Here is a 23407-nt window from a genome sequence, read left to right on the forward strand (position 1 = left end):
GACATGCATGTAACCCATTAGTTGAAAGTCCCCGTATTCCAAATTCTTACACTCAGGCAAATGGACTATCGATAAACATAGGAACCCCTTATGAAAATTCGCCACAAGAAATCGGATTGATATTCATAAATTTGCCTTATGAAACCAGAATTTGAAAACAAAAAACGTTTTCGCGGCAACCTGGAATCGAACCAAGAAGTTTGCGATCGATAGGCCCGAGCGTACACCACGCGCCTATCGACGCCTTGATGTGGAGTGATGCTAAAACGATACATAAAGCGTTCGTATTGCAGTATTCGTTCCACCTTTCATAAGGCAAAATGTATGAAATTCGATAGTCCAGTTCGCTGCGTGTACTCAAGGTCACGCTGTAAAATTTGTTAGATAATAAAGATTCCAAGCACTCACACTAGAAGTTGTCATTGGATATAGATCAGTAGTTATATATGAATAACGATGACAGTTTTAAAGAATAATAAATTGAACAATGTTTGATATTCCAATAACTGAGCGACGCTAATATTTCAGAGGATTTTTTTTGACGTAGAAGTACGTCTCTCTTCTCTATACAGGAGTGAAATTGGAATTTCAAAACCAAGAGCGTTACGTTGGCATGAAATATTTTAAACGTTTATAACTTTTCGCTGGCTTAACGAAATTTCTTTATTAGCATCTCAATCGAAAGCCAAGACATCAAAGCTTCATGTCGTTTACTTACTGAATCCCACATACCTGTCCAAATAGTTTAATAACTGTTTTAAAAGAGAACGTTGATTTCAAGCAAATCTATAAATAGGGGTGACTAGAGAAAATTTGACGTCATTTGCTTTTCACTCTCCGATTGGCTCGCATCTCAGCAGGCGACAGATCGGCTTGTTCTGACCGGGCGTGCTTCTCAGGCACAGACATCGATAGTGAAGGACGCCCCCGTTTGTCTTGCTTCGCTCAAATCAAACTGTCGAGCGAGCGAGAGAAGATGCCGTCCGAAGCTAAAGCCATCACCGCTGCCGCCGCCTAGAAGAAGAAGAGAAGCAGTCCACAGGAGAAATTGCGGTCGAACTGTGAACACGGTCGGGCGAGTCTTTCTCGCTTTGTGGTTCACCGCTTGTTTGCTTTCACCCAGCCATCGTCATCGCCGCCGCAAATTTCATCGGCCGAGGAGCTGTTGACCCGCGCTTCAAAATTTCGACTCGTGATGAAATCATCATTGGTGGTCAAGAAGCAATCCCGTTAGGAGCAAATACCAGAAGCCCCCTGAGTTTTGCTGGTCCGAGCAGTGTTATTTATCCGTAACAACATCGAAGCTAACAAAGCCATCGGTTCTTTTCAGAGCCATCAAATTTGTGGAAAAGAGTTAAAAGAGAAATATTTCCGACTTTATTTATAACTTCTAGTATTCCTAAATCAATTTCACGGCCTCATACAAAATTTCATTTGTCGTGAATCATAAATCAACCATTTGGGATTGTACTCGCGGACGCTGCTGCAGTGCCGTCGGGTGAGTGCTCAACATTTCAAAACGATTGCAAAATAGAGTGGCTTTTCCAACAGCGCCTTTTATGTTCCATATTTTATGGGAACACTTTGATTAGGAAAATTATCCCATGTAACAAAATTGCGACATATTTAGAATGCTTTTGAAAAGACATTCTCATTGAACAATTGTAATAATTTTGGCACCCATGGATCAGGAATTTTCATAATAAAGAAAACTATTAATTATCAATAGCTCGTATTGAATATTTAGGGAATGCCAATAATTCCAACAATTCATGTTCGACCAATTTCTCACGTATTAGTATTCTCCGCAATTTTCAAGTAATTCCAAGCAAAACACATTATTGGCACATACCCATTTCCCAGATTGGTCGATCAGAAAGCGAAGAGCACAAAAGGGAGGAGCATCATCTGCTATTCCAATGTTATAAAACATGCTGCCTTCGTTGGATTCAGTTTCATTCCATTTCCGCTTTCGAGCTGGTAAGAGCTCCTCCGAACTTGCTTAGCGAGAAGTACCTCGCTGCTAGGAGCCTGCTGAGCTGTTAATCCAGAATCTGGTTTGTGAAATCGCTCAAGATTTCAAGATTGAGCTACGTTTCCAGATTTCAACTAAATCCCTGTGTACGCTACTCTGTTGCTGTTGTGTACCCAATATTAAGCTTGTTTGTCGAATAAACAGAGAACTTATTCACATCTTCTTATTCTTCTTCTTCTTGGCATTAACGTCCTCACTGGGACAGAGCCTGCTTCTCAGCTTAGTGTTCTTATGACACTTCCACAGTTATTAACTGAGAGCTTTTGTTGCCAAAGTTTCCATTTTTGCATTCGTATATCGTGTGGCAGGTACGATTATACTCTATGCCCAGGGAAGTCAAGAAAATTTCCATTACGAAAAGATCCTGGACCGACCGGGAATCGAACCCAGACACCTTCAGCATGGCTTTGCTTTGTAGCCGCGGACTCTAACCACTCGGCTAAGGAAGGCCCCAACTTATTCGCATGCATTTGCAACTTTTTCGATTTTCCATACAAAATGACCAACTTTGGTAAGTTAGATCTCAGTTATTTATGGAAATATTTTCGAATGAAACATTCACAGAACATCAGATGTAACTCGAATTTTAACATATATTTTTGAAAATTTTTCCAATCACAAGTTTATAAGTAATAACGGTTTGACTAAACTGTAATTTTCGACGAAAAATTCAAAACTTTTTATCTTAAAATCTGATAGCCTTACACAAAAACTGTCTTCAGCAAACTTATTCATCTCGTCAAAATCTACAACTTTTCTGAAGATACCATGAAGCTGTTTAGTTATGTCAATCATAAAAAATCGTCAAAAAATTGGGGTGGGTAATGTCTATTACATTACCGCGGGGTTGACGTAGAACTACGATGATTAATAATTTGATTTGTCATGTGTATGAATTTGTAAGTGTACTAGTTTTGTGTTGTTGTTGTTGTTGATCGGATGAAGTTTTCAGAAGATAACTCTTTTTGGACTCATTTTGGTAGTCCTGAAAAGAACCATTTGTCGTTCTGTGGTTTCGAGAACCAGTGTATGGTGTTCCAGGAATAATGCCAGATGATTGAATTTGTTTGTTTGGTCGTGGCTTCGTTGTGTTGCTTGGTTGGGTGATCGGTTTCTGGCTCCAGCTGTAGTTCGCCAAACTCCTCCAGTAGATTAGATGTTTGATGGCTCGGGTGCTTCGATCGTGATAATCGATTGAAACGGTCCAGTGCTTTGGTCTGTAGCAATATCCATTGCATCAGCATTTAGGCTCTGTACATTGATACTCATCAATATGCAGGTTGGGCCACTATGATCCAGTATTTCACGTCTCAAAGCGTCACTAATCGATGATTGCCTAAGCGCTGCAGCTCATTCCTCAAGTCAACCCTTGGAATTGCTGCGTGATGGAACTGGGAAGAATTGGTAGAGTTTGTCAAAAATAGTCCTTGCAGTGAAGTAACCCGCGACAAACCAACATATACCAATTGCTGATCCAGACTTTTGTCATAGTCATCCAGACTTTTGTTGCTTTCAATTCTCCGCTTCGATCGCATCTCAGCAGGCAACAGATCGTCTTGCTCTGACCAGGCGTGCTTCTCAGGCACAGACATCGATAGCGAGGGACCTCCCCGTTTGTCTTGCTTCGCTCAAATCAAACTGTCGAGCGAGCGAGAGAAGATGCCGTCCGAAGCCAAAGTCATCACCGCTGCCGCCGCCAAGAAGAAGAAGAGGAAGCAGTCCACAGGAGATTTTGCGGTCGAACTGTGAACATGGTCGGGCAAGTCATTCTCGCTTTGTGGTTCACCGCTTGTTTGCGTTCACCCAGCCATCGTCATCGCCGCCATCATCAGATTTTGACTTAAGCCCGGTGATCCACTACCTGTTACTGTTGTGCGCCATCCACGTCACGAAACTTTCGGTTCGTCGTTTAAGCAAATAACTTGCTCAAATTTATACATTTGAGTTGAGGATTCCCCGTTTGACCATGGCAATCAACTGATAACATCCCGCAGTGTTATTTATCTGTAAGAGCATCAAAGCTAACAAAGCCATCGGCCCTTTTCAAGGCCATCAAATTAGTGGAAAAGAGTTAAAAGAGAAATATATCCGACTTTATACATGACTGCTTATATTCCTAAATCAATTTCACAGCTTCATACAAAATTTCATTTGTCATAAATAATTTATGACTCAACAATTTGTGACTGTATTCGCGGGCGCTGCTGCAGTGCCGTCGGGGTGAGTGCTCAACATTTCACAACAATTGTAAAATAGAGTGGCATTTCCAACAGCGTCTTTGATGTTCCATATTTTGTGGGAACACTTTGATTAGCAAAATTATCACATGTAACAAAATTGCGACATATTAAGAATGCTTTTGAAAAGACATTCTCATTGAACAATTATAATAATTCTGGCACCCATGGATCAGAAATTTACCGTCATAATAAAGAAAACTATTGATTATCATTATCTCGTATTGAATATTTAGTTAATGTCAACCCTTCCAGCAATTCATGTTCGACCAATTTCTCACGCATTAGCATTCTCCGCAATTTTCAAGTAATTCTAAGCCCAACACATTATTGGCACATACCCATTTCCCAGATTGGTTGATCAGCGAAGAGCACAAAAGGGAGGAGCATCATCTGCTATTCTGAGGTTATAAAACATGCTTCCTTCGTCGGATTCAGTTTCATTCTAATTCCGCTTTCGAGCTGGTAAGAGCTCCTCTGAACTTGCTCAGCGAGAAGTACCTCGCTGCTAGTTTATTGGATGATATTCACTGATTTATCTATAATGATCTAAATATCGCGGTATACTACAATTTGGTTCACATAATTTACCCCACATAATTACATGAATTTGAGAATTTACCACTGCAGCGCCGTCGGACCGTAATAACATCATGCTACTCAGCATTGTATGGTATTTCTAACAGCATCGTTGATTTATCATATAATGGGGGAACACTTCCTAAATTCTCGAGTATTAAATTGGAAAATGTATTAAAATTGCGACAGATTTTAAATACTGTTCAATAAACTGTTTCCTGACCAATTGTAATAAGCAACTATTGATCTGAAATTTTTCTACATGTTAGTCTATTGCGTTAATCTGAAAAATAGGCTATATGAAATTGATGTCTTGGCAAGGGATGTACAAGATGAGCATTATGTATTAATTTTCCAATTTCCGTACTCGAGAATTTTGGAAGCGGGGGCCGTGATGCTCGGGATGGATTGTCCTCCATGACTGGTCCTGGCTGGAAATATACGTGGGGAGAAACTCGACCCTTTGCTGCAGGAATTTCATTAATAACTCTTTGGTAAAGCAGAAATTTCTGATAAAAGTGAACTTTTTCAAAACAACTCTTATTGATTGGAATATTTACCAACAACTCTTTGTTAAGTAAAATCATCCTTAATAACTCTTTGCTCCATCGCCAAACCAAACCATTTCATTGAATTCATCAAGTACAAGAATATGAATGGTAAGGAGAGGCAGATGGTGTATATTTTGCTGGCGTTACTTTCCAACAGGTCGCCGGTTGGCGCTGACTACTAATCCGTCCACTGAATGATTTTCAGTTGTTGCTTTCGCTCTCTGGTTCCGTTCGCTACTCGCACACTGCTGTGGCTTTCACGCACTCTTCTTTGCTGCTCCGCTGCTTGATCCGTTCGTTATGCCGATCGATTTGTGAATGAGCTGGGAGTTGTTGTTGTTTGTTGTTTGAGAGGGACTTTAACCCGAAGGTCATTCGTCCCTTATCGCTGGGTTTTACAGTTGGTCCAGTAATCCGGTTGCAGTCAGGAATCCAAGAAGATCCGTTTCCTTTGTTGTTGATAGCACCTCATCCAGGGTGCCACCCAAGTTATAAGCCAAGCGTTCATTATTGTAAGTTAAGCAATCAATTAAAATATGGCGAACAGTTAGTGGGGAATTACAAGAAGTGCAGATTGGAGGGTCAACTTTATCGAGGCGGTATTCATGAGTAAGACGGGTATGGCCAATTCGAAGACGGGTGAAAATTTTCCGGTGTTTGGGGTTACTATTGTCGGGCCAAGGGAAGATTGAAGGTTTGATAATTCTAAGTGAGATGTCTCTACTGTGGTGCCATTTTGTGTTCCAGGATTCAAGAATTCTCTCCTTTGTCCATCTCAACACGTCGATAGATGGAACGGAAACATCCTCTGGGTTCACACCACGACCCTCTCCAGCCAATCGGTCCGCCTCCTCGTTACCATGAATGCCAGAGTGGCCTGGCACCCAACAGAAGGTGACCCCATTGGTCAGAGCGAGTCCTTGGGCTTCCTGAAGCCAAGGATGTTTTAAGGAATAAGAATTCATTTCCTGGAGACAACTGGCAGAGTCGCTGAAGATAACTGTACTTTGAAGATTCTGAGGTGAAATGAGATGGACAGCTTTCATTAAAGCATAAGCTTCGGCACTGAAGATGGAGTAAATTGAAGGGAGCGCAGAACTAATATTAGAGACATTTGGGCTACCTGTGATGCCATACCCGACCTTACCATTAGATACAGAGCCATCGGTGTATAAATGTTGGAAAGTGCTGTATTTGTCTGCAATAAGTTTGTGGAAATGGGGTTGAATTATTGATGAGGGATCACCAGCTTTAACTTGGCTGAGAAGAGAAAGATCTATTTTGAGGAGTGGTTGATTCCAGGGTCTATTTTTGGATCGAGGAAGAGTAGCTATGGTGGGGAAAACTTGATTAGTAAGAGATTGAAACTTTTCGGTTGTTCGTTTGATTAAAGGGACATTGTATCGACCGCCAAGACTTAGCCACCTGGTAGCTTTGGCCACTAGGCATGTTGTCAGATGATACTCAAAAGGTAATTGTCCTGTCTCGGCCATTATAGCAGAGGTGGGACTAGTGCAGAAAGCGCCTGATGCGTACCGAAAGGCTTTGTTGTATAGAGGACTTAGCCTTTTGTTGACGAGATCCCCTCCTCTGCTGAACAGTCCAACGCCATAGAACATTTTGGGTAAAAGCCAGCTATTGATTATTTGGTTGATAGTTTTCCTATGAGCACAGGGTATACGAGATCCTAGGACTTTAATGAGATTGGTTCTATTGCAGATTTGTTTGCGAACGGAATTAAGATGGTGAATAAAACTTAGGGACCGGTCAAGATGTATTCCAAGGATTTTTAGGGATATTTGAGATTTAATAATAGAATTGTTGAGGGTTATATCAGGAAGTTTGGACATTTTTTTTCTATTTTGACTAATGTGGAGGAGCTGAGATTTTTCGGGGGAAACAGTAAAACCATTTTCATCAGCCCATTTAGCTATGGTATTTACTGCGGATTGAATTCTTTTCCTGGCGAGTGACTTCATACTATGAAAAGTGATTATGGTTATGTCGTCTGCATAAACAAGGATGAAAACATTAGGAGGAATAGTTTTGAACAGGGACTGTATAGAAATAAGGAAAAGAGTGGGAGCTATCACCGAACCTTGAGGAATACCATTTTCCTGACATCTCAGCTCAGATCGGTTATTGCCTAAAATGACCCTGAATCTCCTGTCTTTGAGGAAGTTTTGTACATAACGACCCATGCGACCTTTGATGTTCCATTCCTCAAGTGATTTGAGGATGGGAAATCGCCACGCACGATCGTAGGCCTTCGAAAGATCGAGAGATACAATGTCACCATGCATTCCCCTCTCCAGGTGAGAGTCAATGATATCCTCGAGTTCAGTTAGGTAGTCGTCAGTAGATTTATCAGGACGGAAAGCGAACTGTCGATCATCAATTAAACCTTGGGATTCCAAGAGAGTGATAAGTCTTCTATTGACCATCTTCTCAAGAATCTTCCCAATGCAGTTCAAAAGAGTTATGGGACGGAAACTATCGGCACTATTTTTATCTTTACCGGGCTTAGGTATGGGAACAACTAGACCTTCTTTCCATGAATCAGGTATTTCACCTTGATTCCAGATATTGTTGAAGATTGTAAGCAGGATGGTTTTACCAATAAGGGGAAGATTCTTGATGAGAGGGTAGCCCACATCATCAGGACCAGCAGAAGAGCCATGGACTTTGTGGAGAGCCCATTGTAATTCATCAAAGGAGAAATTACGGTTGTATTCCTGGGAATCGTCTGATTCAAGATTAAGGGGAGAGGATTCAATGGAACTTTTACGGGAAATAAAACGGTCGGAATAATTGGAAGAAGAGGATGATTGGGCGAAATGGTCTGCAAGGTGATTAGTGATAGTGGAAGGGTCCTCAGTAATTTGGTTATTAATTCGAAGTTTAATGGACTGTCTGGCTTTTTTGCCACTTAGTCTATTGATTTTATCCCACAGTTCTTTTGATGAACTTTCTGGGTTTATGGAAGAAATGAATTGATCCCAACTATCCTGTTTGGCCAACTTGACTGTTGCTCTTGCAGCGTTCCTGGCAGCTTTGAATTCTGCGAATATTTCGGAGTTCTTACGATCCTCCTTTGGCAACCTCTGAAGAGCACGAAGTTTTTTACGGCGGAGCTTGACTGCAGAATGTACATTAGAATTCCACCAGGGGACAGATTTCTTACCTGGAGCACCACTAGATCGGGGGATGTGATTTGAAGCAATTTGAAAGAGTTGTTTTACGAAATCATCAGCAGAATTGGGAGGATCAACGGTGAAAGCATGAAAGACCTCATTCTGGTAATTAACCCAGTCAGCCTGCTCATACTTCCATCTAGGACGACATGTTGAAACAGGAGGAGCTCGATTCAAAGAAATGACAATTGGAAGATGGTCGCTACAACAACAATCATCATGGACCATCCAGGATAACTGGGAACCAAGGCTATGGGAACATAATGAAAGATCAAGGGCTGATGAATTTCCTGTAGAAGGACAAATTCGAGTATGGGTACCGTCATTCAGAAGAGTTAGTCCAAACTCGTCGAAGAGTTGCCCTAACATCACTCCACGGGAGTTATTATCGGAACAACCCCATAGAGTAGAATGGCCATTGAAATCACCCATCAAAAGGATTGGAGATGAAAATTGATTAAGAAGTTTGGAAATATCGGTTTTGATGGTTTTATTGGGGAGGTGGCCAGGTATGTATAATGAAAGAAGTGTTACTTTATATGGGTAATCTATTTCGATGCCTATTGCGAGTACTGAGGAGGAAACATCAATTTTACGGTGAGGAATATCACTTTTAATGGCAATTGCTGTTCCAGTTTTAGAAGGGTTGTCAGGGTTTTCACGGATATACAGTGTGTACCCTTTAATGAAATTTGGTGGTGTTTTCGATTCAGGCATCATTGTTTCTTGGAGAGCTAAACAAATGGGATCAAATTTAGAAATCAGTAGTTGTAACTCTGGTATTCTAAATTTAATTCCACGAAGATTCCATTGTAATGCTAGGCAGGATTGAGATTGGGATTTGGGGGAAAACTGGCTATTTACTCGGTTTGTTGTGTTGGCCATTGTTGGGACGTGAGCGAGGGGAGTCAAGGCGAGTGGAATCCATAAGATTTTGTAGATCGAGGATACCAGGGGGATTTGCAGGGGATTTGTTCAGGTTGGTGTTTGATTGGGTGTTTGAGAGTTGAATTTGGTCAGCCAGAGGTTTCTTAGTGATCGGGGCATAAATTTCAGTTGTTGGGTGTCGCTTATGTTTTTGAACGCTTGGCTTAATAAAGGCAGCACTTACCTGGGTCGAGGTGCCACCTTTCGGTTGTTCCGTTGTCGATTGCTTCGCGCTGGAGTCGGTTTCCATCTCGGAGCAGCTTTCATCGTCCTTCGTAAGCTGGATTCGCTTGCTTCGTTTCTTCTCCTTCTTGCTCTTGCTCCTTCTTTCCAATTCTTCAATCCGTTTGGTGAGCGTTGCGATGGTCTCCGTCAGTTGCTTGATGGAGCTGGGAGCAGAACAACCAGTGGTTTTATTTGCTCGAGCTCCGTTCACCGATGGCGAGTGGTGGGGTTCTCGCTTGGTTGTTTCGTCACTCCGTTCGCTACTCGCACGCGATTGGTTATTGCTTTCGCGCTATTTTCGTTGATGGTGTGATTCTTCGCTGAGAAATAAAAACTGAAACTCTTTTGATTTTTCATGCAAAATGACCAACTTTGATAAACTATATCTCAGTTATTTATGGACAGATTTGAATGAAATTAGACAGAATATCAGACATAACTTAAATTTTAACATATGTTTTTGAGTGATTTTTCCAATCACACGTTGAAAAGCAGTAACGGTTTGACTTAAGTGATTTTGACGTAGAAGTACGTCTCTCTTCTCTATACAGGAGTGAAATTGGAATTTCAAAACCAAGAGCGTTACGTTGGCATGAAATATTTTAAACGTTTATAACTTTTCGCTGGCTTAACGAAATTTCTTTATTAGCATCTCAATCGAAAGCCAAGACATCAAAGCTTCATGTCGTTTACTTACTGAATCCCACATACCTGTCCAAATAGTTTAATAACTGTTTTAAAAGAGAACGTTGATTTCAAGCAAATCTATAAATAGGGGTGACTAGAGAAAATTTGACGTCATTTGCTTTTCACTCTCCGATTGGCTCGCATCTCAGCAGGCGACAGATCGGCTTGTTCTGACCGGGCGTGCTTCTCAGGCACAGACATCGATAGTGAAGGACGCCCCCGTTTGTCTTGCTTCGCTCAAATCAAACTGTCGAGCGAGCGAGAGAAGATGCCGTCCGAAGCTAAAGCCATCACCGCTGCCGCCGCCTAGAAGAAGAAGAGAAGCAGTCCACAGGAGAAATTGCGGTCGAACTGTGAACACGGTCGGGCGAGTCTTTCTCGCTTTGTGGTTCACCGCTTGTTTGCTTTCACCCAGCCATCGTCATCGCCGCCGCAAATTTCATCGGCCGAGGAGCTGTTGACCCGCGCTTCAAAATTTCGACTCGTGATGAAATCATCATTGGTGGTCAAGAAGCAATCCCGTTAGGAGCAAATACCAGAAGCCCCCTGAGTTTTGCTGGTCCGAGCAGTGTTATTTATCCGTAACAACATCGAAGCTAACAAAGCCATCGGTTCTTTTCAGAGCCATCAAATTTGTGGAAAAGAGTTAAAAGAGAAATATTTCCGACTTTATTTATAACTTCTAGTATTCCTAAATCAATTTCACGGCCTCATACAAAATTTCATTTGTCGTGAATCATAAATCAACCATTTGGGATTGTACTCGCGGACGCTGCTGCAGTGCCGTCGGGTGAGTGCTCAACATTTCAAAACGATTGCAAAATAGAGTGGCTTTTCCAACAGCGCCTTTTATGTTCCATATTTTATGGGAACACTTTGATTAGGAAAATTATCCCATGTAACAAAATTGCGACATATTTAGAATGCTTTTGAAAAGACATTCTCATTGAACAATTGTAATAATTTTGGCACCCATGGATCAGGAATTTTCATAATAAAGAAAACTATTAATTATCAATAGCTCGTATTGAATATTTAGGGAATGCCAATAATTCCAACAATTCATGTTCGACCAATTTCTCACGTATTAGTATTCTCCGCAATTTTCAAGTAATTCCAAGCAAAACACATTATTGGCACATACCCATTTCCCAGATTGGTCGATCAGAAAGCGAAGAGCACAAAAGGGAGGAGCATCATCTGCTATTCCAATGTTATAAAACATGCTGCCTTCGTTGGATTCAGTTTCATTCCATTTCCGCTTTCGAGCTGGTAAGAGCTCCTCCGAACTTGCTTAGCGAGAAGTACCTCGCTGCTAGGAGCCTGCTGAGCTGTTAATCCAGAATCTGGTTTGTGAAATCGCTCAAGATTTCAAGATTGAGCTACGTTTCCAGATTTCAACTAAATCCCTGTGTACGCTACTCTGTTGCTGTTGTGTACCCAATATTAAGCTTGTTTGTCGAATAAACAGAGAACTTATTCACATCTTCTTATTCTTCTTCTTCTTGGCATTAACGTCCTCACTGGGACAGAGCCTGCTTCTCAGCTTAGTGTTCTTATGACACTTCCACAGTTATTAACTGAGAGCTTTTGTTGCCAAAGTTTCCATTTTTGCATTCGTATATCGTGTGGCAGGTACGATTATACTCTATGCCCAGGGAAGTCAAGAAAATTTCCATTACGAAAAGATCCTGGACCGACCGGGAATCGAACCCAGACACCTTCAGCATGGCTTTGCTTTGTAGCCGCGGACTCTAACCACTCGGCTAAGGAAGGCCCCAACTTATTCGCATGCATTTGCAACTTTTTCGATTTTCCATACAAAATGACCAACTTTGGTAAGTTAGATCTCAGTTATTTATGGAAATATTTTCGAATGAAACATTCACAGAACATCAGATGTAACTCGAATTTTAACATATATTTTTGAAAATTTTTCCAATCACAAGTTTATAAGTAATAACGGTTTGACTAAACTGTAATTTTCGACGAAAAATTCAAAACTTTTTATCTTAAAATCTGATAGCCTTACACAAAAACTGTCTTCAGCAAACTTATTCATCTCGTCAAAATCTACAACTTTTCTGAAGATACCATGAAGCTGTTTAGTTATGTCAATCATAAAAAATCGTCAAAAAATCACTTAAGTCAAACCGTTACTGCTTTTCAACGTGTGATTGGAAAAATCACTCAAAAACATATGTTAAAATTTAAGTTATGTCTGATATTCTGTCTAATTTCATTCAAATCTGTCCATAAATAACTGAGATATAGTTTATCAAAGTTGGTCATTTTGCATGAAAAATCAAAAGAGTTTCAGTTTTTATTTCTCAGCGAAGAATCACACCATCAACGAAAATAGCGCGAAAGCAATAACCAATCGCGTGCGAGTAGCGAACGGAGTGACGAAACAACCAAGCGAGAACCCCACCACTCGCCATCGGTGAACGGAGCTCGAGCAAATAAAACCACTGGTTGTTCTGCTCCCAGCTCATTCACAAATCGATCGGCATAACGAACGGATCAAGCAGCGGAGCAGCAAAGAAGAGTGCGTGAAAGCCACAGCAGTGTGCGAGTAGCGAACGGAACCAGAGAGCGAAAGCAACAACTGAAAATCATTCAGTGGACGGATTAGTAGTCAGCGCCAACCGGCGACCTGTTGGAAAGTAACGCCAGCAAAATATACACCATCTGCCTCTCCTTACCATTCATATTCTTGTACTTGATGAATTCAATGAAATGGTTTGGTTTGGCGATGGAGCAAAGAGTTATTAAGGATGATTTTACTTAACAAAGAGTTGTTGGTAAATATTCCAATCAATAAGAGTTGTTTTGAAAAAGTTCACTTTTATCAGAAATTTCTGCTTTACCAAAGAGTTATTAATGAAATTCCTGCAGCAAAGGGTCGAGTTTCTCCCCACGTATATTTCCAGCCAGGACCAGTCATGGAGGACAATCCATCCCGAGCATCACGGCCCCCGCTTCCAAAATTCTCGAGTACGGAAATTGGAAAATTAATACATAATGCTCATCTTGTACATCCCTTGCCAAGACATCAATTTCATATAGCCTATTTTTCAGATTAACGCAATAGACTAACATGTAGAAAAATTTCAGATCAATAGTTGCTTATTACAATTGGTCAGGAAACAGTTTATTGAACAGTATTTAAAATCTGTCGCAATTTTAATACATTTTCCAATTTAATACTCGAGAATTTAGGAAGTGTTCCCCCATTATATGATAAATCAACGATGCTGTTAGAAATACCATACAATGCTGAGTAGCATGATGTTATTACGGTCCGACGGCGCTGCAGTGGTAAATTCTCAAATTCATGTAATTATGTGGGGTAAATTATGTGAACCAAATTGTAGTATACCGCGATATTTAGATCATTATAGATAAATCAGTGAATATCATCCAATAAACTAGCAGCGAGGTACTTCTCGCTGAGCAAGTTCAGAGGAGCTCTTACCAGCTCGAAAGCGGAATTAGAATGAAACTGAATCCGACGAAGGAAGCATGTTTTATAACCTCAGAATAGCAGATGATGCTCCTCCCTTTTGTGCTCTTCGCTGATCAACCAATCTGGGAAATGGGTATGTGCCAATAATGTGTTGGGCTTAGAATTACTTGAAAATTGCGGAGAATGCTAATGCGTGAGAAATTGGTCGAACATGAATTGCTGGAAGGGTTGACATTAACTAAATATTCAATACGAGATAATGATAATCAATAGTTTTCTTTATTATGACGGTAAATTTCTGATCCATGGGTGCCAGAATTATTATAATTGTTCAATGAGAATGTCTTTTCAAAAGCATTCTTAATATGTCGCAATTTTGTTACATGTGATAATTTTGCTAATCAAAGTGTTCCCACAAAATATGGAACATCAAAGACGCTGTTGGAAATGCCACTCTATTTTACAATTGTTGTGAAATGTTGAGCACTCACCCCGACGGCACTGCAGCAGCGCCCGCGAATACAGTCACAAATTGTTGAGTCATAAATTATTTATGACAAATGAAATTTTGTATGAAGCTGTGAAATTGATTTAGGAATATAAGCAGTCATGTATAAAGTCGGATATATTTCTCTTTTAACTCTTTTCCACTAATTTGATGGCCTTGAAAAGGGCCGATGGCTTTGTTAGCTTTGATGCTCTTACAGATAAATAACACTGCGGGATGTTATCAGTTGATTGCCATGGTCAAACGGGGAATCCTCAACTCAAATGTATAAATTTGAGCAAGTTATTTGCTTAAACGACGAACCGAAAGTTTCGTGACGTGGATGGCGCACAACAGTAACAGGTAGTGGATCACCGGGCTTAAGTCAAAATCTGATGATGGCGGCGATGACGATGGCTGGGTGAACGCAAACAAGCGGTGAACCACAAAGCGAGAATGACTTGCCCGACCATGTTCACAGTTCGACCGCAAAATCTCCTGTGGACTGCTTCCTCTTCTTCTTCTTGGCGGCGGCAGCGGTGATGACTTTGGCTTCGGACGGCATCTTCTCTCGCTCGCTCGACAGTTTGATTTGAGCGAAGCAAGACAAACGGGGAGGTCCCTCGCTATCGATGTCTGTGCCTGAGAAGCACGCCTGGTCAGAGCAAGACGATCTGTTGCCTGCTGAGATGCGATCGAAGCGGAGAATTGAAAGCAACAAAAGTCTGGATGACTATGACAAAAGTCTGGATCAGCAATTGGTATATGTTGGTTTGTCGCGGGTTACTTCACTGCAAGGACTATTTTTGACAAACTCTACCAATTCTTCCCAGTTCCATCACGCAGCAATTCCAAGGGTTGACTTGAGGAATGAGCTGCAGCGCTTAGGCAATCATCGATTAGTGACGCTTTGAGACGTGAAATACTGGATCATAGTGGCCCAACCTGCATATTGATGAGTATCAATGTACAGAGCCTAAATGCTGATGCAATGGATATTGCTACAGACCAAAGCACTGGACCGTTTCAATCGATTATCACGATCGAAGCACCCGAGCCATCAAACATCTAATCTACTGGAGGAGTTTGGCGAACTACAGCTGGAGCCAGAAACCGATCACCCAACCAAGCAACACAACGAAGCCACGACCAAACAAACAAATTCAATCATCTGGCATTATTCCTGGAACACCATACACTGGTTCTCGAAACCACAGAACGACAAATGGTTCTTTTCAGGACTACCAAAATGAGTCCAAAAAGAGTTATCTTCTGAAAACTTCATCCGATCAACAACAACAACAACACAAAACTAGTACACTTACAAATTCATACACATGACAAATCAAATTATTAATCATCGTAGTTCTACGTCAACCCCGCGGTAATGTAATAGACATTACCCACCCCAATTTTTTGACGATTTTTTATGATTGACATAACTAAACAGCTTCATGGTATCTTCAGAAAAGTTGTAGATTTTGACGAGATGAATAAGTTTGCTGAAGACAGTTTTTGTGTAAGGCTATCAGATTTTAAGATAAAAAGTTTTGAATTTTTCGTCGAAAATTACAGTTTAGTCAAACCGTTATTACTTATAAACTTGTGATTGGAAAAATTTTCAAAAATATATGTTAAAATTCGAGTTACATCTGATGTTCTGTGAATGTTTCATTCGAAAATATTTCCATAAATAACTGAGATCTAACTTACCAAAGTTGGTCATTTTGTATGGAAAATCGAAAAAGTTGCAAATGCATGCGAATAAGTTGGGGCCTTCCTTAGCCGAGTGGTTAGAGTCCGCGGCTACAAAGCAAAGCCATGCTGAAGGTGTCTGGGTTCGATTCCCGGTCGGTCCAGGATCTTTTCGTAATGGAAATTTTCTTGACTTCCCTGGGCATAGAGTATAATCGTACCTGCCACACGATATACGAATGCAAAAATGGAAACTTTGGCAACAAAAGCTCTCAGTTAATAACTGTGGAAGTGTCATAAGAACACTAAGCTGAGAAGCAGGCTCTGTCCCAGTGAGGACGTTAATGCCAAGAAGAAGAAGAATAAGAAGATGTGAATAAGTTCTCTGTTTATTCGACAAACAAGCTTAATATTGGGTACACAACAGCAACAGAGTAGCGTACACAGGGATTTAGTTGAAATCTGGAAACGTAGCTCAATCTTGAAATCTTGAGCGATTTCACAAACCAGATTCTGGATTAACAGCTCAGCAGGCTCCTAGCAGCGAGGTACTTCTCGCTAAGCAAGTTCGGAGGAGCTCTTACCAGCTCGAAAGCGGAAATGGAATGAAACTGAATCCAACGAAGGCAGCATGTTTTATAACATTGGAATAGCAGATGATGCTCCTCCCTTTTGTGCTCTTCGCTTTCTGATCGACCAATCTGGGAAATGGGTATGTGCCAATAATGTGTTTTGCTTGGAATTACTTGAAAATTGCGGAGAATACTAATACGTGAGAAATTGGTCGAACATGAATTGTTGGAATTATTGGCATTCCCTAAATATTCAATACGAGCTATTGATAATTAATAGTTTTCTTTATTATGAAAATTCCTGATCCATGGGTGCCAAAATTATTACAATTGTTCAATGAGAATGTCTTTTCAAAAGCATTCTAAATATGTCGCAATTTTGTTACATGGGATAATTTTCCTAATCAAAGTGTTCCCATAAAATATGGAACATAAAAGGCGCTGTTGGAAAAGCCACTCTATTTTGCAATCGTTTTGAAATGTTGAGCACTCACCCGACGGCACTGCAGCAGCGTCCGCGAGTACAATCCCAAATGGTTGATTTATGATTCACGACAAATGAAATTTTGTATGAGGCCGTGAAATTGATTTAGGAATACTAGAAGTTATAAATAAAGTCGGAAATATTTCTCTTTTAACTCTTTTCCACAAATTTGATGGCTCTGAAAAGAACCGATGGCTTTGTTAGCTTCGATGTTGTTACGGATAAATAACACTGCTCGGACCAGCAAAACTCAGGGGGCTTCTGGTATTTGCTCCTAACGGGATTGCTTCTTGACCACCAATGATGATTTCATCACGAGTCGAAATTTTGAAGCGCGGGTCAACAGCTCCTCGGCCGATGAAATTTGCGGCGGCGATGACGATGGCTGGGTGAAAGCAAACAAGCGGTGAACCACAAAGCGAGAAAGACTCGCCCGACCGTGTTCACAGTTCGACCGCAATTTCTCCTGTGGACTGCTTCTCTTCTTCTTCTAGGCGGCGGCAGCGGTGATGGCTTTAGCTTCGGACGGCATCTTCTCTCGCTCGCTCGACAGTTTGATTTGAGCGAAGCAAGACAAACGGGGGCGTCCTTCACTATCGATGTCTGTGCCTGAGAAGCACGCCCGGTCAGAACAAGCCGATCTGTCGCCTGCTGAGATGCGAGCCAATCGGAGAGTGAAAAGCAAATGACGTCAAATTTTCTCTAGTCACCCCTATTTATAGATTTGCTTGAAATCAACGTTCTCTTTTAAAACAGTTATTAAACTATTTGGACAGGTATGTGGGATTCAGTAAGTAAACGACATGAAGCTTTGATGTCTTGGCTTTCGATTGAGATGCTAATAAAGAAATTTCGTTAAGCCAGCGAAAAGTTATAAACGTTTAAAATATTTCATGCCAACGTAACGCTCTTGGTTTTGAAATTCCAATTTCACTCCTGTATAGAGAAGAGAGACGTACTTCTACGTCAAAATCACTTAAGTCAAACCGTTACTGCTTTTCAACGTGTGATTGGAAAAATCACTCAAAAACATATGTTAAAATTTAAGTTATGTCTGATATTCTGTCTAATTTCATTCAAATCTGTCCATAAATAACTGAGATATAGTTTATCAAAGTTGGTCATTTTGCATGAAAAATCAAAAGAGTTTCAGTTTTTATTTCTCAGCGAAGAATCACACCATCAACGAAAATAGCGCGAAAGCAATAACCAATCGCGTGCGAGTAGCGAACGGAGTGACGAAACAACCAAGCGAGAACCCCACCACTCGCCATCGGTGAACGGAGCTCGAGCAAATAAAACCACTGGTTGTTCTGCTCCCAGCTCATTCACAAATCGATCGGCATAACGAACGGATCAAGCAGCGGAGCAGCAAAGAAGAGTGCGTGAAAGCCACAGCAGTGTGCGAGTAGCGAACGGAACCAGAGAGCGAAAGCAACAACTGAAAATCATTCAGTGGACGGATTAGTAGTCAGCGCCAACCGGCGACCTGTTGGAAAGTAACGCCAGCAAAATATACACCATCTGCCTCTCCTTACCATTCATATTCTTGTACTTGATGAATTCAATGAAATGGTTTGGTTTGGCGATGGAGCAAAGAGTTATTAAGGATGATTTTACTTAACAAAGAGTTGTTGGTAAATATTCCAATCAATAAGAGTTGTTTTGAAAAAGTTCACTTTTATCAGAAATTTCTGCTTTACCAAAGAGTTATTAATGAAATTCCTGCAGCAAAGGGTCGAGTTTCTCCCCACGTATATTTCCAGCCAGGACCAGTCATGGAGGACAATCCATCCCGAGCATCACGGCCCCCGCTTCCAAAATTCTCGAGTACGGAAATTGGAAAATTAATACATAATGCTCATCTTGTACATCCCTTGCCAAGACATCAATTTCATATAGCCTATTTTTCAGATTAACGCAATAGACTAACATGTAGAAAAATTTCAGATCAATAGTTGCTTATTACAATTGGTCAGGAAACAGTTTATTGAACAGTATTTAAAATCTGTCGCAATTTTAATACATTTTCCAATTTAATACTCGAGAATTTAGGAAGTGTTCCCCCATTATATGATAAATCAACGATGCTGTTAGAAATACCATACAATGCTGAGTAGCATGATGTTATTACGGTCCGACGGCGCTGCAGTGGTAAATTCTCAAATTCATGTAATTATGTGGGGTAAATTATGTGAACCAAATTGTAGTATACCGCGATATTTAGATCATTATAGATAAATCAGTGAATATCATCCAATAAACTAGCAGCGAGGTACTTCTCGCTGAGCAAGTTCAGAGGAGCTCTTACCAGCTCGAAAGCGGAATTAGAATGAAACTGAATCCGACGAAGGAAGCATGTTTTATAACCTCAGAATAGCAGATGATGCTCCTCCCTTTTGTGCTCTTCGCTGATCAACCAATCTGGGAAATGGGTATGTGCCAATAATGTGTTGGGCTTAGAATTACTTGAAAATTGCGGAGAATGCTAATGCGTGAGAAATTGGTCGAACATGAATTGCTGGAAGGGTTGACATTAACTAAATATTCAATACGAGATAATGATAATCAATAGTTTTCTTTATTATGACGGTAAATTTCTGATCCATGGGTGCCAGAATTATTATAATTGTTCAATGAGAATGTCTTTTCAAAAGCATTCTTAATATGTCGCAATTTTGTTACATGTGATAATTTTGCTAATCAAAGTGTTCCCACAAAATATGGAACATCAAAGACGCTGTTGGAAATGCCACTCTATTTTACAATTGTTGTGAAATGTTGAGCACTCACCCCGACGGCACTGCAGCAGCGCCCGCGAATACAGTCACAAATTGTTGAGTCATAAATTATTTATGACAAATGAAATTTTGTATGAAGCTGTGAAATTGATTTAGGAATATAAGCAGTCATGTATAAAGTCGGATATATTTCTCTTTTAACTCTTTTCCACTAATTTGATGGCCTTGAAAAGGGCCGATGGCTTTGTTAGCTTTGATGCTCTTACAGATAAATAACACTGCGGGATGTTATCAGTTGATTGCCATGGTCAAACGGGGAATCCTCAACTCAAATGTATAAATTTGAGCAAGTTATTTGCTTAAACGACGAACCGAAAGTTTCGTGACGTGGATGGCGCACAACAGTAACAGGTAGTGGATCACCGGGCTTAAGTCAAAATCTGATGATGGCGGCGATGACGATGGCTGGGTGAACGCAAACAAGCGGTGAACCACAAAGCGAGAATGACTTGCCCGACCATGTTCACAGTTCGACCGCAAAATCTCCTGTGGACTGCTTCCTCTTCTTCTTCTTGGCGGCGGCAGCGGTGATGACTTTGGCTTCGGACGGCATCTTCTCTCGCTCGCTCGACAGTTTGATTTGAGCGAAGCAAGACAAACGGGGAGGTCCCTCGCTATCGATGTCTGTGCCTGAGAAGCACGCCTGGTCAGAGCAAGACGATCTGTTGCCTGCTGAGATGCGATCGAAGCGGAGAATTGAAAGCAACAAAAGTCTGGATGACTATGACAAAAGTCTGGATCAGCAATTGGTATATGTTGGTTTGTCGCGGGTTACTTCACTGCAAGGACTATTTTTGACAAACTCTACCAATTCTTCCCAGTTCCATCACGCAGCAATTCCAAGGGTTGACTTGAGGAATGAGCTGCAGCGCTTAGGCAATCATCGATTAGTGACGCTTTGAGACGTGAAATACTGGATCATAGTGGCCCAACCTGCATATTGATGAGTATCAATGTACAGAGCCTAAATGCTGATGCAATGGATATTGCTACAGACCAAAGCACTGGACCGTTTCAATCGATTATCACGATCGAAGCACCCGAGCCATCAAACATCTAATCTACTGGAGGAGTTTGGCGAACTACAGCTGGAGCCAGAAACCGATCACCCAACCAAGCAACACAACGAAGCCACGACCAAACAAACAAATTCAATCATCTGGCATTATTCCTGGAACACCATACACTGGTTCTCGAAACCACAGAACGACAAATGGTTCTTTTCAGGACTACCAAAATGAGTCCAAAAAGAGTTATCTTCTGAAAACTTCATCCGATCAACAACAACAACAACACAAAACTAGTACACTTACAAATTCATACACATGACAAATCAAATTATTAATCATCGTAGTTCTACGTCAACCCCGCGGTAATGTAATAGACATTACCCACCCCAATTTTTTTTGCGTTTCGCAAAATCTGTTTGAAAAAGTCCTCCAGTAATTTTACCGAAAATGTAGGATTTACGTTGTGGACAATTGTAAAGAACACATCCAATATATTTTTGCAATCTTTCATTGCAAATTTTGGAAGATTCGATTTGCTTCCTCCACTCCAGGAGCAATTAATCAGAACTTGTCGTTCGAACAAGCAATCCACGAGTAAGTAAGACATGTTTTGACCGTTACAAGTGTCTCCGTTCGGGCCAATGATTTTCCGCATGTAATTTATCTGCAATAAAGTTCAAGTGAACATGCACCGTGTCCAACTTGAGTACAAGTTCTTCGTGTGCAAGTTTATTTCGAACTTGAACACTAGCTTGAACACAGGTACAAGATGAACGCAAACATCATGGACCTGTATTGTACACAAGAGCGTGGCTCAAGTTTGTACACAGGTTTGAACATTGAGTTTGTACACGGTTCATTTGTACTTTTGTACACACGGTGTACGAACATTGTCGATGACGCGGTTCGTTCGGAAACGTTATCAAAAGCGATCGGGTGTGAACCAACAGCAGTGATGCGACATCGCACTCTAGATCAAATTCACTGCAGAATGTGTGATCACGTGGTCATTATCCATGCTATTAATGTTTTTCAGTGACCAACACATAGTTTCAATCTATCTGCAACACTGTCGAAAATATCGTAATGATAAATTGCCATTTTATCTGCTTAATTTAAAGCTAAACTTCAGTTTCGACAGTTCATGTCATCGCGAACAGACGCGTTTATACTATCGCTCCCGCGTATCTAACTTCGCTGCGACCGTTGCAGCTAACAGTTTACTCTCCCAATTTAACTACGCCGCCGAATTTGGCAGGCTCAGGAGTGCATTGCCATCCACCAAAGAAAGCCGACCAATAAGTGGCCAAAAGTGCGAGATTTAGTGCCTAAGTATCTCCGGTCTGTGATCAACATCCATCATACAGCGTTGTTGATAGCATCGAACAAAAGAAGTTATTTGCCTTTGTTCTTGCTCAGACGAACAACCGCCTAGTGAGTGGCATCTCGTGCTGTGCGGTTTGTTTCCATCGTGTCTGTAGAAAATATCTCCACAGTGGTTAATTAAAACTAAAGCGTTCTGTTGGTCCCCCGACATGCCGTCGGGGCTAGACCCCTTTCCCCTAGGGGACACGGGTCCGTCCAACTGTCGTGATGGGGAATTTGCAGGCCCTCTGTTTCCTGAATGGGGAGACCCTCAAGGCCATCACGGTCAATTGGTGATGATGAGAATGCAAGCTGTCTCGGGGAATCTTCCTCAAGCTCCTTTCCTCCTTCGAAAATCTGTGGAAAGTTATCTGGGAGTGAAGATAGACGGAGCCTACCCGGAAAAAGGAGGAAGCACGTACGTGCTGAAAATACGGAACAAAAATCACGTTGAGAAGCTGAAGAAAATGTCAACACTAGCTGATGGCTTTCCGATTACGATTGTGGAACATCCGGTGCTAAACGTTTCGAAATGCGTTATCAGCTGCAGTGACACTTGTGCCTACTCTGATGAGGAGCTGGTTGAAGAGCTGAAAGACCAAGGTGTTAAAGAAGTGCGGAGAATTACAAGGCGCGACGGAGGACAACGAATCCACACCCCAACCATCATACTGACAATCCAAGGCACCGTCATCCCCGAGGACATCTATATTGGATGGATCCGATGCCGTACCCGTCCGTTCTATCCCACACCAATGTTGTGTTATTGCTGTTGGGATTTCGGACACACGCGAGCCCGTTGTCAGCATCAGAACAACCCTACATGCGGTAATTGCTCTGGCAAGCATAAGAACGATTTTGAAAATCCCTGCATCCTCGCCCCGTTCTGCAAACGGTGTAATACCGACAACCACCCTCTCTCAAGCCGCAAGTGTCCCATCTACGTTAAAGAGAATGAGATCCAGCACCTACGGGTTAACTTAGGTGTCTCCTATCCAGCAGCAAAACGGCAATATGACCTAAGATACGGACCCAAATCAATGGCATCTACCGTAGCAGCTAGCAACGATCGGCGTTTTACTGAGCTCT

At 41.3% G+C, this 23407-nt stretch overlaps 1 protein-coding gene across 1 annotated transcript in view; it reads right to left on the reverse strand.

Annotated features, from left to right (window-relative positions):
- Positions 1-404: 404 nt before the first annotated feature.
- Positions 405-23407, reverse strand: part of LOC110681391 — a 36383-nt gene continuing 13380 nt past the window's right edge. Inside the window, exons 5-6 of the mRNA XM_021857137.1 lie at positions 21335-21617; positions 405-409 (exon numbers count right to left, since the gene is read on the reverse strand). Coding sequence (XP_021712829.1) covers positions 405-409; positions 21335-21617 — 288 coding nt within the window. The remainder of the gene's footprint in view (positions 410-21334; positions 21618-23407) is intronic.

The sequence above is a fragment of the Aedes aegypti genome, unplaced genomic scaffold (genome assembly GCF_002204515.2).
Source record: "Aedes aegypti strain LVP_AGWG unplaced genomic scaffold, AaegL5.0 Primary Assembly AGWG_AaegL5_hic_scaff_793_PBJ_arrow, whole genome shotgun sequence".
NCBI classification, from domain to species: domain Eukaryota; kingdom Metazoa; phylum Arthropoda; class Insecta; order Diptera; family Culicidae; genus Aedes; species Aedes aegypti.